The 14792-nt window shown below is 31.1% G+C and overlaps 1 protein-coding gene across 1 annotated transcript in view; it reads left to right on the forward strand.

The window, feature by feature from the left end:
- The window catches only part of LOC143251635 (rho GTPase-activating protein 23-like), a 102506-nt gene that overhangs the window by 58862 nt on the left and 28852 nt on the right, over positions 1 to 14792 (forward strand). The window contains exons 7-11 of the mRNA XM_076502900.1: positions 52 to 1228; positions 4089 to 4205; positions 8162 to 8279; positions 8940 to 9003; positions 14520 to 14621. Of these exons, the coding sequence (XP_076359015.1) occupies positions 52 to 1228; positions 4089 to 4205; positions 8162 to 8279; positions 8940 to 9003; positions 14520 to 14621 (1578 nt within the window). The remainder of the gene's footprint in view (positions 1 to 51; positions 1229 to 4088; positions 4206 to 8161; positions 8280 to 8939; positions 9004 to 14519; positions 14622 to 14792) is intronic.

Raw genomic sequence — 14792 nt, forward strand, 5'->3', positions numbered from 1 at the left:
TTGTTTTTTTATCAAGTATATTTAATATATTTACATGTTATTTTTATTTAGTATTTTTCCAGTTCAGCCTACCAACCTGTGGAGAGGATTCCTCCCAACATTCCAAACAACCAGAAAGTTGTGCTTGGAATGGGTGATCATCCTAAAGCTGAAGAAAAATTTGAAAAAGATGAGTTTTCTCTGAAGGAGTCAAAAGATAACATTGAAAATATTGAAAAGTTTCAACATAAAGATTCTGCAACTAAATTATCTAGTGTTGGTACTCAGAATATATCTCATGTAATTAGGGACACTGGTAAAGAGAATGATTATAGTCACCTCAGGGTAAGAGAAACAGCTTCCTCATCAGCTGTAAATATTTCACATAAACCAAGTGAAGTTTCAAAAGACCCTGTGAATCTCTTTGATATAGAAGGTCATGTGAATGGTTCTTTTGTTCATTCCCATCAACAAGGGCCTCCTCATTTTGTTTTTAAAAAAAAGAGAGAACTTCCAGCTAGAGTCAAAAGCAATAAATCTGATAGAACTGCCTACAACTGCACAGATAGCCAAAGTCTGCAGCTTACTGATCCTGTTTTTGAACAGTCCTTCATACCTCTGACAGAGAGTAGAAACAGAGAAAGCAAAAGCACAATGAATTCATTACATGAAAAAGTAATAGATAGGCGTATGTCTGAAGGTGTTGAAAGTCATAGTCTCTTGGCCATGGGAGGAGAAAGAACAGGTAGACCAGTTCTCAGCTCTGTACATTATCCCATGTCAGTGCAAGGTCATCCCCATGGAGGTCAAGGTTCAGAAGGAATATTGGATACTCTGAGTGAGCCATCCAGTCCTCGTTCAACTCCTGATGGAGAAGCCCAACATGTTTCCTCGCTGCATCTGGTAGCTCAAAGGCGTCATCAGTTTGAGCCTAGTTACTTGCTAGCCAGACAGTTAGAACGTATCAATCTTCACAAAAGTGAGTTAGCTAGAATGTCTCCTCATCATCCTATTGTGGCTGTTAGAGCTGCCAAATTTCAGCAAAGAGAAGTAATGAGTGACAGTGAAACCTCTACTCCATCAAGCCATTACCATCGAGCTTTACCAAAACCTCATCGAATGGAATCACTGAAGTCTCATCCTGCAGCATGGAAGGGATTTAAAGAATTTTCCCAGAAAAATTTGTCTTCTAGTCTAGGTACTCCATTATCCAGCAATAAAGAAAAAGAACAGCAGTTAACTTTGCTTGGTAAGACATTTTAATGAGTTTGTTCTAAGGGCATTTATGTAATTTATAGTTTAGTATTCAGGAACTTGAACAAGAGACTTTTCATAATACTTTAAGTATTAAACTAAATTTTTATATCTTTAGAACAGTTGACAGCAAATTTAATTTTGAGATATGAAAGAAACAAGCCATTTAACAAATTTTAAAATTATTGTGTAATTTTTCAATGGTTTTTGTAGCTTGGATAGATTTTGTAAATTTTAATTTTGTATGCATCTACTTTGTACATCAAGTTTAGTTTGAACATTAATAAGAAGGAACATTTTCCTTCTTATTTGTGGATTTTTTAAAAATCATTTTGAGATGTAACCAAGGAGAACTGTTTCGAGGACAGTCTTTAGTATTTTATGAAAATTGATTATATAATATCTTACAAAAGAGAGGAAAAGTTTAAAAGCATCAGAGAAGTTTACCTTTCCCACATAAGAAATATAACTGAGAAGTTGACACAGTCAAAGTTTTTTAAATCTTATCAAGAATAACAGCATCTTTTATTTTATAAAAGTGTCATAATTTGTCCCTACTGCCACAAACCTGTCTGATCATTGCCAGTCCTGGTTTTGAATATGCTGTCATTGCTGAAATTTTTCAATTAACTGTGATAAAACTGACAAATATGCTAAAAAAAAGTTGAGCTCACTTGTTGAAGAGAAGAGTGGATGTATCTTTGAAAGAAACATTAATAGAATAAATTTTAATCTATCTGCATTTTTGTTTGAGCTTAAAATATTTTAATGTGTGAAGAGAAGACAGCTGTGAATTACTTTGCTGAGCATCCATTGAAACTGGCATATGACCTCAAAAGTTTCTGGAAAGAATGTAATGATCTCAAATGGGACACATTTTTGTATTTCTTAAAAGTAATAATTTAGTATGCAGTAAGTTCCAGACATAACTCTCTTCATATTTAGGCAGTGAAAACAACAGAGATGATTTAATCAGTCAAATAATAAAAACAAATAAACTGTCATGAGGATTTCTGTTACTTTTTAGGCAAAACCATTGAAGTTTTAGTATTTTATTTAGTGCATGTGTGTCAATTATGATACAACTTTGAAGTGCATGTTTGTGTGTGTGTTTTCTTATAGCAAAGCCACATCGGGATATCTGCTGATACCACCGAGGGGAATCAAACCCCTGATTTTAACATTGTAAATCCATAGACTTACCACTGTACTAGCAGGGGGCATGTATGTTTATAGTACTTTAAGTAGGTGTAATAGAATAGTAGCAGTCTGATACTTGTATCTCTTCAACAAGGACAGCCAAATTGTAGAAACGTATGTACAGCATATTTTAATGGAGGCACTTGTGAAAAGTTAATCTTTAAACAGAAATGTCCTTTTAATTGTTACTGGTTTTTAATCCTAATGATTTTTTTGTTATTTTATTAAATTAGTCATGTATTACAGTATATCATCACACAAAAACATTGTAGACAATGAGAAAAATTTATTGGAAAATTTAAAACATTCTTTTTTCATTTCATTACACTTCACTCATAAAAGGCTTATTCATTTAAAGAAAAAATATTCTTACTTGGTTGGAAATAATAAATGATTTTGCAGTGCTCATGAGTTTACTGTAACAGTGGTTATAAGAACATAATTTGCTTTGCATGCATCAACAACTAACCATCCAAGAACAGCATGCATAGTTAACAGTTACTTTTAATAGCTCTAACTATAGTTAGAATGGAAGTAGAGCAAGGCTGTAGTACTAATTTTATGTTACACTACTTGTCACAGTGGTACATGTGATGTCACTTGTGGCTTTTACTAAAATAGAACCTTTCCTCAATTAATACCACAAATGTTTTATAATTTACTGCTTAGCCAAAACCTGAAGGTTAATATCAAAGATCATTGGAATGGTCAATCATAATAATGCAGTTGGTCAAGTTATATGTTTGACTATAATATCTAAAATACTGCTAAATTCTACATTTATGTAAACACAAAATATTTTAAATAATCAGTTCTTGGATTCAAAGTTTTTGTCATTAAATGTAACTTGATTGTTTCCAATATGACTCCAATAATGCACTGCTTATAATGTGAAGCATAATTTGCAATGTTAATTTAAAAAATTAATTCATCTGGTTAAAATTATTTCTCAAATAAATTCCTGGAAACTAAATCAGTTTCAATATTCCTCCAGTTATCTTTACTACTCTTACACTTTGACATTTGTGCTTATAACTTTTGACAATGTTTGTTTGAAAATTAAAAACATCATAATTCTACATGTATATATATTCAATGTAAAACACTAAAAAACAAATTTTGAGAAAGTTTTTATCAAGACTTCACTAGTAGATATAACATCTTGTATTCTGGTTCACTAAGTCTTGTATTTGCTGCAAAAATTATATAGAACTATGTACCAAGTTCTTGCTTGAAGTATTTATTACTTGCTAAATGTCAATAAAGATTACATCTGAAGACCCCAGGAATATTATAAAAGTTACCAGAACAAACTTATGTGAAATATAAACCTTTAAATTAATCTTTCAAAGTTCAGGTAGTCAGTTAGTGTTTTCAGGTATGTTTCATTATCATATAAAGACCTATTTTTAGAAATAGTTTTGTATTTAACTTATTTACTGACAAAAATCTTTGATCTAGTGTTACAACTGAAAGCCGTACTATCATTTAGTTACTTATGTTGTCAATATTGTCATTTTGTAAAGTTTATCATGGTTTTTATTACCGAATAAAATCTGTTACAAGATCAAATACAGTGTACCTTCTTTTGTGATTTTAGAAAGCATTGAGTTATGATCATACCTTCTAAGTAAATTGTTTTTCACTTTGAATAGATACAAATGATGTGGTAAAAAAAGAAGATATTGTAGATGATGATAAAGCTGTATTCCCTCAACCTCCAACATCTGCAAGTCCACCTGGAGTTGTCCTCAGAAAGAAACCTCCTATTGGTCAGTGAAGCTAGATGCATTTTACTTGTCATATAGGCTTCAAATGTTTTTTAATAGAAGAAATACTGTTGAACTCAGAAAATTATCAAGTAAAAAAGAACTGTGTGATCAGTTCATACTTTGATATATATAAGTATTCAGTTAGGCAGCATGTTTATATTGAAATTTAGCAGTAAGGATCTGACTAGAATACCACAATTTCGTTTCAGTGTATTACACTACAACAGAAAATTTCCTCTTTGCATCTTGTTTTGTAACATTACTTTTTCCTGTACTTTTGATAATTTAAAGCAAAGTCTAAAATTGTTATATCATTGTCTTGCATTGTTTCTTGGTCATGGAGTATACACTGATGTTATCCATACAAGTCGCTCATGTGTCTTCATATTTCTTCTATGGTAATATATATAGTATATTAACTGTAAATGAAAAGTATTGCTAATTTAGTGCTTAATTGGCACCGTAATTTTAGTTTTCGAGTAATATTTGTTTTATAATTAAAATGAAACAAATAGAAATCTCAAGTATCACTAAAAAGATAGTTGTTTGACACTTAACATTCTTTGACTTGTATGTGATCATACTATACAGTGTGTCAATAATGTGCATTTCTGACTAGATAATTAGCTCATGAGACAAGAATAATGAATTTTACAAAATGTTATTAGAGCATTGTTAGTTTAAATCCATTGCTTTTTCATAAGTATTCAGTTAAACTATGTTAGAAAGGATTTTTAGTTACCTGATTAGCCAGCAGTAAGTTTTCAAATAAAACTGTAAAATCTGGAGTTCATGTCCATGCAGTGGATTGAATACAAGTAATCTATATGGTTGCACAAAAATAAATATTAATTTAGATGCAGGTGCACCATTTAATAATTTGGATCATCTGTATCTTAAAGCTTTGCTTATATGGTTTATCAGATTTAGTAAATAATACATTAACTTCAAAACAGCAAAATAAAGATACATTTTGTAAATATCATTGAAGTTGTAGCAAAACATCTGTAAGAAAAACAAAACATACATCCAGTTTTTGTCAAGTTTCATGAAATAATTATTTTAATTGATAAAGAAACTAGTCCTGAAACAGGATATCACAAAAAATCTATATCGGTAGTTCAGTCTTTCTCCATTCGAGTTTCATGGTGCTCATTAATATGTGTTTGTCTTAGAGTAAGATAATATGCAGGAATAACACAATGACACACAGCGTAAAAGACGCTAAATGTTTTGCCATAACTGGTTTCTCATCATTCAGGTCCTTTTAGTAATTTATATGCAAAAACGGCTCGTTTGGGCTGAGAAAACACTTTACATAGAAGAGCGAACAACGTTTCGACCTTCTTCGGTCATCGTCAGGTTCACAAAGAAAGAGGTAACTGACGGAAGCTGACCACATGTTTGAAAGGGGTTGTGTAACTGTGTGTCGAAATGTAGAGGGCGGTATTAGATGTTTGAATATATAATTTTATTTATTATATTAATATAGGTATAAAGGCATTCCTTTATATTGGTTTATTTTGGGTTTAAGTTGTTGTATAAGTAAGGCTTCTTTAATTTTACGTTTGTTTATGTTTGTTTCTTTATTTAGTATTTGAGTGTTTTCTATGGTTATGTTGTGTTTATTTGACTTGCAGTGTTCAGCGTGTGAAGGTGACTTTTATGTTCTTTGAATCTGGTTTCCATTTTCTACTTGTTTCTCAATATAGAAGTCATTGGCAGTTATCACATTGTATTTTATAAATAATGTTGGTGTGGTGTTTGTCAGTGTAGTTTTACATAGTATAGACCTTAGTTTTGTGCGGGTTTTGAATAAATTTGGTATTAATTGGAATGTCATATTTTGTGACTAATTTTTGCCAAATGTTGGTTATTTGTTTGCTGATGTCGGGAATATATGGTATACAGCAGTATATGGTTTCGTGGTTTTTTGATTCGTTTGTACAAGCCGTAGAAAACATTATACGCACACACCTAGACAGAAAGCAAAATCAACCAACTAAAGTAAATACAGCTCACGAATCAAAAAACCACGAAACCATATACTGCTGCATACCATATATTCCCGACATCAGCAGAAAATAACCAACATTTGGCAAAAATTAGTCACAAAATATGACATTCCAATTAATACCAAATTTATTCAAAAACCCGGCACAAAACTGAGGTCTATACTATGTAAAAACTACACTGACAAACACCACACCAACATTATTTATAAAATACAATGTGATAACTGCCACGACTTCTATATTGGAGAAACAAGTAGAAAAATGGAAACCAGATTCAAAGAACATAAAAAGTCACCTTCACACGTTTTCGAACACTGCAAGTCAAATAAACACAACATAACCATAGAAAACACTCAAATACTAAATAAAGAAACAAACATAAACAAACGTAAAATTAAAGAAGCCTTACTTATACAACAACTTAAACCCAAAATAAACCAATATAAAGGAATGCCTTTATACCTATATTAATATAATAAATAAAATTATATATTCAAACATCTAATACCGCCCTCTACATTTCGACACACAGTTACACAACCCCTTTCAAACATGTGGTCAGCTTCCGGTCAGTTACCTCTTTCTTTGTGAACCTGACGATGACCGAAGAAGGTCGAAACGTTGTTCGCTCTTCTATGTAAAGTGTTTTCTCAGCCCAAACGAGCCGTTTTTGCATATAAATTTCTCAACAAGTGGGTTTCTCGTCATCACTGATTAGGTCCTTTTAGTGATATTAATCTGTTTTTTCTTATGTTGGGTTATATGTTAAAGCCTCTTTTGTAGTAATTTGCTAAAACAATTAATGAAGCTTACTTTACAAGAGCTTAGAGCGTAGTTGTTGAATATCTAAAATAATAAGAGTGGTTTAAAGTTTTGCATTTTTTGGGGGGAGGGAACATGCAAAAACAGTTAAGAACTGTAGAATTCCTTGTCTGTTATTATTTACGGAAATTAGCCTTATAACCTGTATGTAATTAATTAATGAATATCTAATAAAATAAGAGTATTTTAAAGTTTTACTTGACATTGGGAGGGAACATGCAAAAACAGCCATTAAGAATCATATGATTCTTTGTATTTAATACAGTTGCACATGAAAGTAAAATAATGGAGTTTTCCTCCAATTTCATACTCTCTGCTATCCCATAACATACTTACAAGTACTTTATTTAATCTGTTTCCTCATTTTTGTTTTAATTAATAAACAAAGTAATTGTAAAGAATATAGGAATTATACATTAAAGTTGTAAGTGAAGGATTTTTTTATTTCGGTTGCATTGCAAAGTGTTAAGAAACACATGCTAAAATATTTTTACCTAAAAAGAATTTAAATGTAGAATAGCTTCCTTACTTGATAAGATAGCTTGAAAATGCTGCAGAGGAAGGGAAATAGTGTAAACAAAATCCTGTTATTTGCACAAAATGTAAACCATTTGTAGTTTAAAAAAAAAAAAAAAGGTAACAAGAAAACTATGAAGTGGAATTTAGAAGTTAGTCAATGTTGAATATACTAGATAAATGAAAATTGAAAATTTTTTCTCAAAGCTTAATATCTTTAACTTATGGTATAGTTAATTTTAATTAGTTTTAGAAAAAAAAGTTAAATTTCAAAGTCGTGATATTTTTTTAGAAATTGAGAATACTTCAAAATATAATATTTCAGTCATTAGCACATGAACTTCTATCAGTCATTCAAGGTTTTTGAAGTAAGATATACTAAATTATAGCAGATATTGTAAGGGGTATTGGTGTATAAACTGTAATGAATATATTTAGTTCATAAAATCTAATTTAAAACAATGTGTTCTGTGAGAAAGTTAAATATGTGCCACACATAACCTTTTAAAAGTAAATTGGTTGTGAGTAGACCAGAGGTGTAGAATAAGTTAAATTCAGATATCGTAAGTTGTTATGCTGATAATTTACTGTTTTTGATGTCAGGTGAGGAAGTGCCAGTAGCTCGCAGAGTTTCCTATTTGAGGGCTACAGCAGGTGAACGTATTCATGTGGACTCTGATTTAGAGTACAGTGATGAAGAGGAAGATCATTCTTTGAGCAGGTACAGAAAAGAAAATGAAAAGAAAAAATCATTATTACATAATGTTTTCAGGAATTGATTTATATAATGTCTTTTTTTTTATGAAAAAGTTTGTTCCTGATAATACAATATTGCAAAATGTATCTGTAAATGCTCAAGTGTTTACTATTATTTTTATATTGCAAATTACCTCAAAAATATTTCCAGACAAATCAAGACTATTAAAAGTAAGCACTTTCATAGATTTTAACAAAGGATGCAAAATATATAAGTTTTTGGAAAAGAAATATTAAATATACACACATTTTTCTCTTGTGGATAGCAGTTAAATTATTAATTACCATAGTAGTTTGAAGAAACCATGTGCAATTTGTTCTTGTTTTTTTTATCTTCATAGAGCAGCTGATGAAATATTTAAGTATATATGAAAAACATTGGATGTTATGTAATCCTCTTAAGTTTATAACATCTGCTACTTTATATTTTAAATATGATTTTAACTTGTTTTTTACAAAATTTTAAATGATAGCTTCTATTTTCTGTTGGTGTTTTGTAAAATAATTTTTATTGACATTATCTTTAGGGATTCTCTAATAAAAGATCAATCATGTGATTTTTTTATGTTTGATATAATTTGTCATTATATTTGAGGCTGTCTTGGTTTTTCTTTCTAACTTTAAGTGAGCAGTCAACTCCTAGTAGCACTCATCGACTTCAGAAACTTAAAGCATTTTTTGGAGAGAAGGTTAGTCATAATGGTTTTCATTAATTTGAAATTCTAAATTGTTAGTGATTTACTTCATACCTATTGATTTTATTTTGTACAAATAATTGCTAGTCCTTTGTTGTTGTTGTTTTTTGTATATTAAGCATGTGTTGCTACTTGTTTAGTTTTCTTGGTGTTGTTTCAGATTCACTTCAAGCTTTCCTTATGTGATGCCTACGGGATGTTTTATATAACTCAGTGCATTTGGCTAAGAAATAAAATCTTGGTAATATGACAGGCTCTAAACTGGTATATCTACTGACCTTTTATGAAATTCAATTATTTAAATTACATCTGGTATCTTGGTCATATTCACAAATAATGGGTGAAAGATATAAGAAAGAACACTGAAATGAATAGTTATTTTTAGTTTAAGGTGAAAATAAAAATTTGTTCTGTGATTTTTACCTTACTGTTAAGTACAATTAAGTGATCAAACAAAATGGATGTCACAAAAAATGTTTAAAATATCTGAATATTAACAATGACTATTTCACAGTATTTACTGAGGAAAACTGAAGCTTACTGTACATTTAAAGCCAGCTAAATCTCTACATACATGTTTGTGGAGTAAATCAAAATTTTCCTATATGAATAAATTTTCATCTGAGTAAGAAAGTGACTTTTTTATACAACCTAGTATTTTTTACTGAGCATGACACAAAGTTTGTCTTACATTCAAAATTTTGTTAAACTGTTTTTTGTTACACCAATTAGAATACCATAAAACCATAGTTAATAATCTGTAATTTAATAGTATATAAATTTAAGTTCTTACTTCTGTAAGGCAATATTTAAAAAAAATCATCTCGGCATGTTATCATTCCTTGAAAAAGTACGAAATTAAACCTAAATAACTATGAAGTCATCATTGCTCAGATAAAGCACATTTATTATAGTTGTCTACTTTGGCTATAGAGCTATTGAATAGAAAATCAGTTCTTTCCTGTTACTTCCTTCTGTCACATCCTCTTTCATAATTTGTTAATAGTTCACTCTTACAGTTAATTTTATATTACCTATAATCAACATAAACTCAAGGTTACATCTATAAAATGATGTATAACGTTATTTTCTGAACCATTAAATGTTAATGTCATTCAAAGTACAAACATCTGAATAGTATATATAAAACATAGGGTTAACTCTCTTCAACAACCAAGAGCAAGAGAGAAGATTTGATAAATATTTTATTTCTTGTTTCTCATGTTTTTTTTTATGTATAATTTTAAAAGCAATAAAACTTAAGGATATTTTTAGGTTAGTTAAAATTAGATAAATAAGATAAATAATAAAGTGTTTCATGAGGCACATATACAAACTACTTGTACTACTAGTAGTAGCTTGCGGGTAAGGTAATTTGATAGCATAACATGGAGATGCACATTTCCTGATCGATTTACAACTTATAAGCATATAGTCACAGTTCGAAGGCCAATAAAGCAATAAAATTTAATTATAGATAAATATATAGTGTTATGAACTTAGAGCTAATTAAAATAAATGTGGTTTTATATTACAGTATGAAGTCATTATAGAAAGAAATTAAATGGTAATTTAGATTTATTTTGATTTTTTGTTTTGTGGTTACAAGGTCGGTCGGATTGACTGATCCCATTTTGAGTTAGAGAAAATAACATAGACAATGAAATGTTTATTGAGAAAAAAAAACATTTGAAATATGTTCAAGTTTTGGAATTACACAAAAGAAATTTGAGATTTTTGAGGTAAGGAAAAGTATTTTTAATTTTAATATAAAAATTACTTTGTACACAGAGTATTCAAAACAAATACTCAATATATATTCATGGATATTATTTTATCTTATTCAAACTACTTCACTAAAAATATTTTTTTGTATGTTTAAGACTTATAATATGAAATGATATACTGCCAACTTTTGTGAAGATATACAAAATATACTGAAAGTTAGAAGTATCAAATCTGAAAAGACTAAACAGGTACACGGAAGTCAAGTGGTTGGTCATATGAATTGACCTCATGTTTAGAGAGTTTATGCTATAAAAAGTATTGAAATGTGCATCAAAACTATAAAAACTGAGTTACTTAAAATGTTTAAAAATTTTTCTCTACTTTGACCAAGACTAACATAATTACAGTGATTTGTCAGAGGGGATAAACAGTTTTAAAATTTAAAAATATTTTGTTATACACGTATAGTAATAAGATAAAGTAGTTTCTTTGAAAGCCAATGAATATGTCAGTTTAGATCCCATCCTGTTATTAATGTTTTATTTCTTAACTAAATGTACTGAGCTTTTTATGTTCTGTAGAGCATAAATGTCTTAGTGTTTCATATATGTATATATTTATATGCACACACACACACAAATTATAATGTTGCTTTTATTTTCTTTTTATTAAATGGTAATGCTGGTTAAGTATCAACAAATTGCCTATTTATAAATGTGAAAATTACTTCTTTAATTTCAGCTCTGAAATATAAATTTTTAATAGCATAATGTCATAATTTCAAAGCACTATCTGCTTATATAATAACTAACTCGGAATCTCCATATTTCTAGGATTTTATTTACATTTATTCATTGTCCCCAAGAAAACAGGAAGTTAGCATCCAATCAGTGATCTATCTCAACTAATTTTTAAGTCCTTGCTTTACAATGAATTATTTTCTTAACCTGTGATGGCACTTTGCACCAGGGCTCTGGATGATCAAGTTTGATGTTACTGATGATTATCTCGATATTCTTGAAAAGAATCTTCCATTTTGGTTTTACATCAGCACCTTGTGACTTCTGCAATTGTTTTAACTTTTTCTCATCATTTGCATTACTTGGGCCTGTGCACACCTCGTATGTATGACAAGCTCTATCCAATCAATTAACAGAATGACATCCTCTGATTCTCCTTTCATAAGCTACAGATGTTAGCTTCCTTATCAGACTGGAGAAATTTGCTTTGTCATCAGTGCAATATCTTGTACATATAGGCATGTTTTTCAATTCTCATTTAAGTCTTGCTGAACCAGCCACCCTCAGATTTCAAGCCATGGAAAGAGCCATTTGGTTTTAACATCCGTCTCTTTTCCTACTGTGTAGATGGTTCTCTCTGTTGGGGATATTAGCATCCCTAGAGTTTCTCATTCCTTGGAATAAGCATATATGAGGCTCTTTCAATGGTCACTGTGCAACTTGTGGATCATACGTGCCAATCCTTTGAATTATCCTGTTTCATTACAAAGGAGCAACAATGTCAATTGCAAATTGTAGTTGGATTGGAACAACACTACCATAAGGGTAACTATTCCAACACTTCATCCCAAAATCCATCTGTTCACAGATGCATCTCTAGAGATGGGATGCTTATCTTTAAGATCAGGAGTTCCAAGGTACGAGGTCAGAAAATGAGTCACCCTCTATGTCGGCCTTGAACTCCATACAGTACACTGGGCATTGCTTCAAAGTCTGTCTATGTTAGAGAGAAAAATTGTCATGATACATTATGACAATTCCATAGTGGTATCATATTTTTTCAAGGAGATACACATTGAGACCTGTGTTTTCATACTTTGGATCTTCTCTACTTGGCTCACCTATTGCATAGTTTCCAAAGCACTCTTCCTCGGGACTACCCAGTGTGTATTACCCATATACACTACTAGTGGAGCTCAGGAGTCCTTACCACTTACCACCCCCAGTTTTCAGTTGCTGGGGTGGTAGCAGACAGAGGCTTTTCCTCTGTAGTTTTCAAGTGTATTCCTTCACTCTTGGAGAAGAGGGCAAAGTTGGGGACTTCCTATTTGGGTCCCTGGATGCTTTTTCCCAGATGTCGGTAGGAGTGCCACCAACTTCTATGGAAGCCTACTCATAATTTCAGTTCAGATTTGACAAAACTATTTGATTAGGGAGTGCATGGGCTTTCTTTGATTAATGTCAGTTTTATGTATTTTTCATGGAAGAAAGTCCAGTATCTCTTCGTAATTCCAACTGCAAAGTGGTCTCATCCTAGTTCCCTGGTTAAGACAGCTTCCACATCCTCTCCATAATTCCAGGAACAAGTGAAATACTTCTTGTTCAGTTGGTTCATAAGCAGGAATGAATCTTCATAATTTCAGACTGAATGAGTTCTGTTCTTGTAGTTGGGTACAGCTTATTATTCCTATCCTAGGATGTTGCCTTTTGGACCTCTTCAGGTGAAGGAGAAAGTTTGTCATCTTAGGTATTGCTTGCTTACTTATTGTGATTCTGATGGTGCAAAATGCATCACTCTATGACTACAAATTGGGATCCAATCAAAAGTATGTGTGTGTATATATAACATTGTGGTCCAATAGCCCTAACCACCAGAATTTGAATATAGGTACCATGACCCCTTAATTCCATCCCTGAGTTGTGGAACCTCAGGTTTCTAGTTGGGGCTGGCTTATACTGATAATTACTTATATGCTATTCAAGATGTAGTTCACTTTCCCTACTCTTGTACTATTTTTATCTTGGTATACTCCTGTTTTATACAGGGGCTTTCTGAGTGGATCATCTCTGCACTGGCCCTTCCACCTTCTTAGTATAGAATTCTAGCTGTGTTATCAGCGTATGGTAAGTATGTTTTGGAAGTTAGCATTTTCATAAACCGAGAATTTATTTCCAGTAATACTTGTCTCTACTGGCACTCTCTCTACCTTCCAACTGAAAGCTGCTTCATGTCTCAAAGGTAATTACATTATATATAATACATAGATAGGAGGTGCATTAAAGTTGAAGGATTTTGCAAATTACAATTTGTCTAAGGCATTCAAATTGGCTATAAAGACGTGGAGCAAGCATTTTCAATTCTTTGATGGGCAAAGAGTGGAAACACTGAAGATCAAGAAATAGCTCTGTTATAAACTGAGATAAGTATTATTGGAAATACATTTTCAGTTTTGGGGAATGTTAATGTCCCTTTGGCTTCACAATATTTTGGTGCAAGTCTTTAAAAGAAGGAAAGTTCCAATTTTTCTTGAGTTGATTTATATGAAATTTCTGTTATAATATTGTAAATATTCTTGATTAATATTACAACAGTAGTTTGTTGTTTCTCATCCTAATTCATTTCTAAAAAAATATTTTTCTGTGACATGAAATTGTTAGGAGGAGTGAGGTGCTGGTTACCTGTAAATACGTTTGGGCACAAAGAACTGTAGATAAATAACCTTGATGGCTATAGTTATGACAGTCTAATAAAAGTTGAATTTCTTCAGAAACATAATATTTATGGGGTAATCAAATAAGATTGAGAATTATTTCCTGGTTTTAATTATGCTAGTATTAGTTCATGCTCTCTGAATAGCAACACAAAACCAAAACTTTTTTATGTTAATTATTTAATCATTACAATATTCTCTATTTATTCTAATCTAAGTAGTATTAAAATTAAGTATTGAAATAGGGTGAAATATGCATTATGTGTATGAAACAATATGGAATGATGTTTTATGTTGCCTTTTTTGTGTGTATTTTATTTTTTTTCTCCAGACTCCACAAATTCTACATGCCATTGAAACAAGACCAGCAGTAGATGAACCTGTGGTGCTACAGGGCTGGTTAGCATGCAAAGCTCTGACTGTTGAAGGAAAGGTAACTGTTTATCATCCTGATAACAATATATTAAGTTCTGTACAGAACATTCCAGTTTTTTTTAATTACCTATAGAATTACTAGGATGCATTTCTCTCAACATTTTATGCACTAATTTGCTTATGGGTCCATGATTATTGATTGCAAGATCCTGATGAAATATGAATCATT

Source organism: Tachypleus tridentatus, chromosome 6 (genome assembly GCF_004210375.1).
Source record: "Tachypleus tridentatus isolate NWPU-2018 chromosome 6, ASM421037v1, whole genome shotgun sequence".
Taxonomy (NCBI): domain Eukaryota; kingdom Metazoa; phylum Arthropoda; class Merostomata; order Xiphosura; family Limulidae; genus Tachypleus; species Tachypleus tridentatus.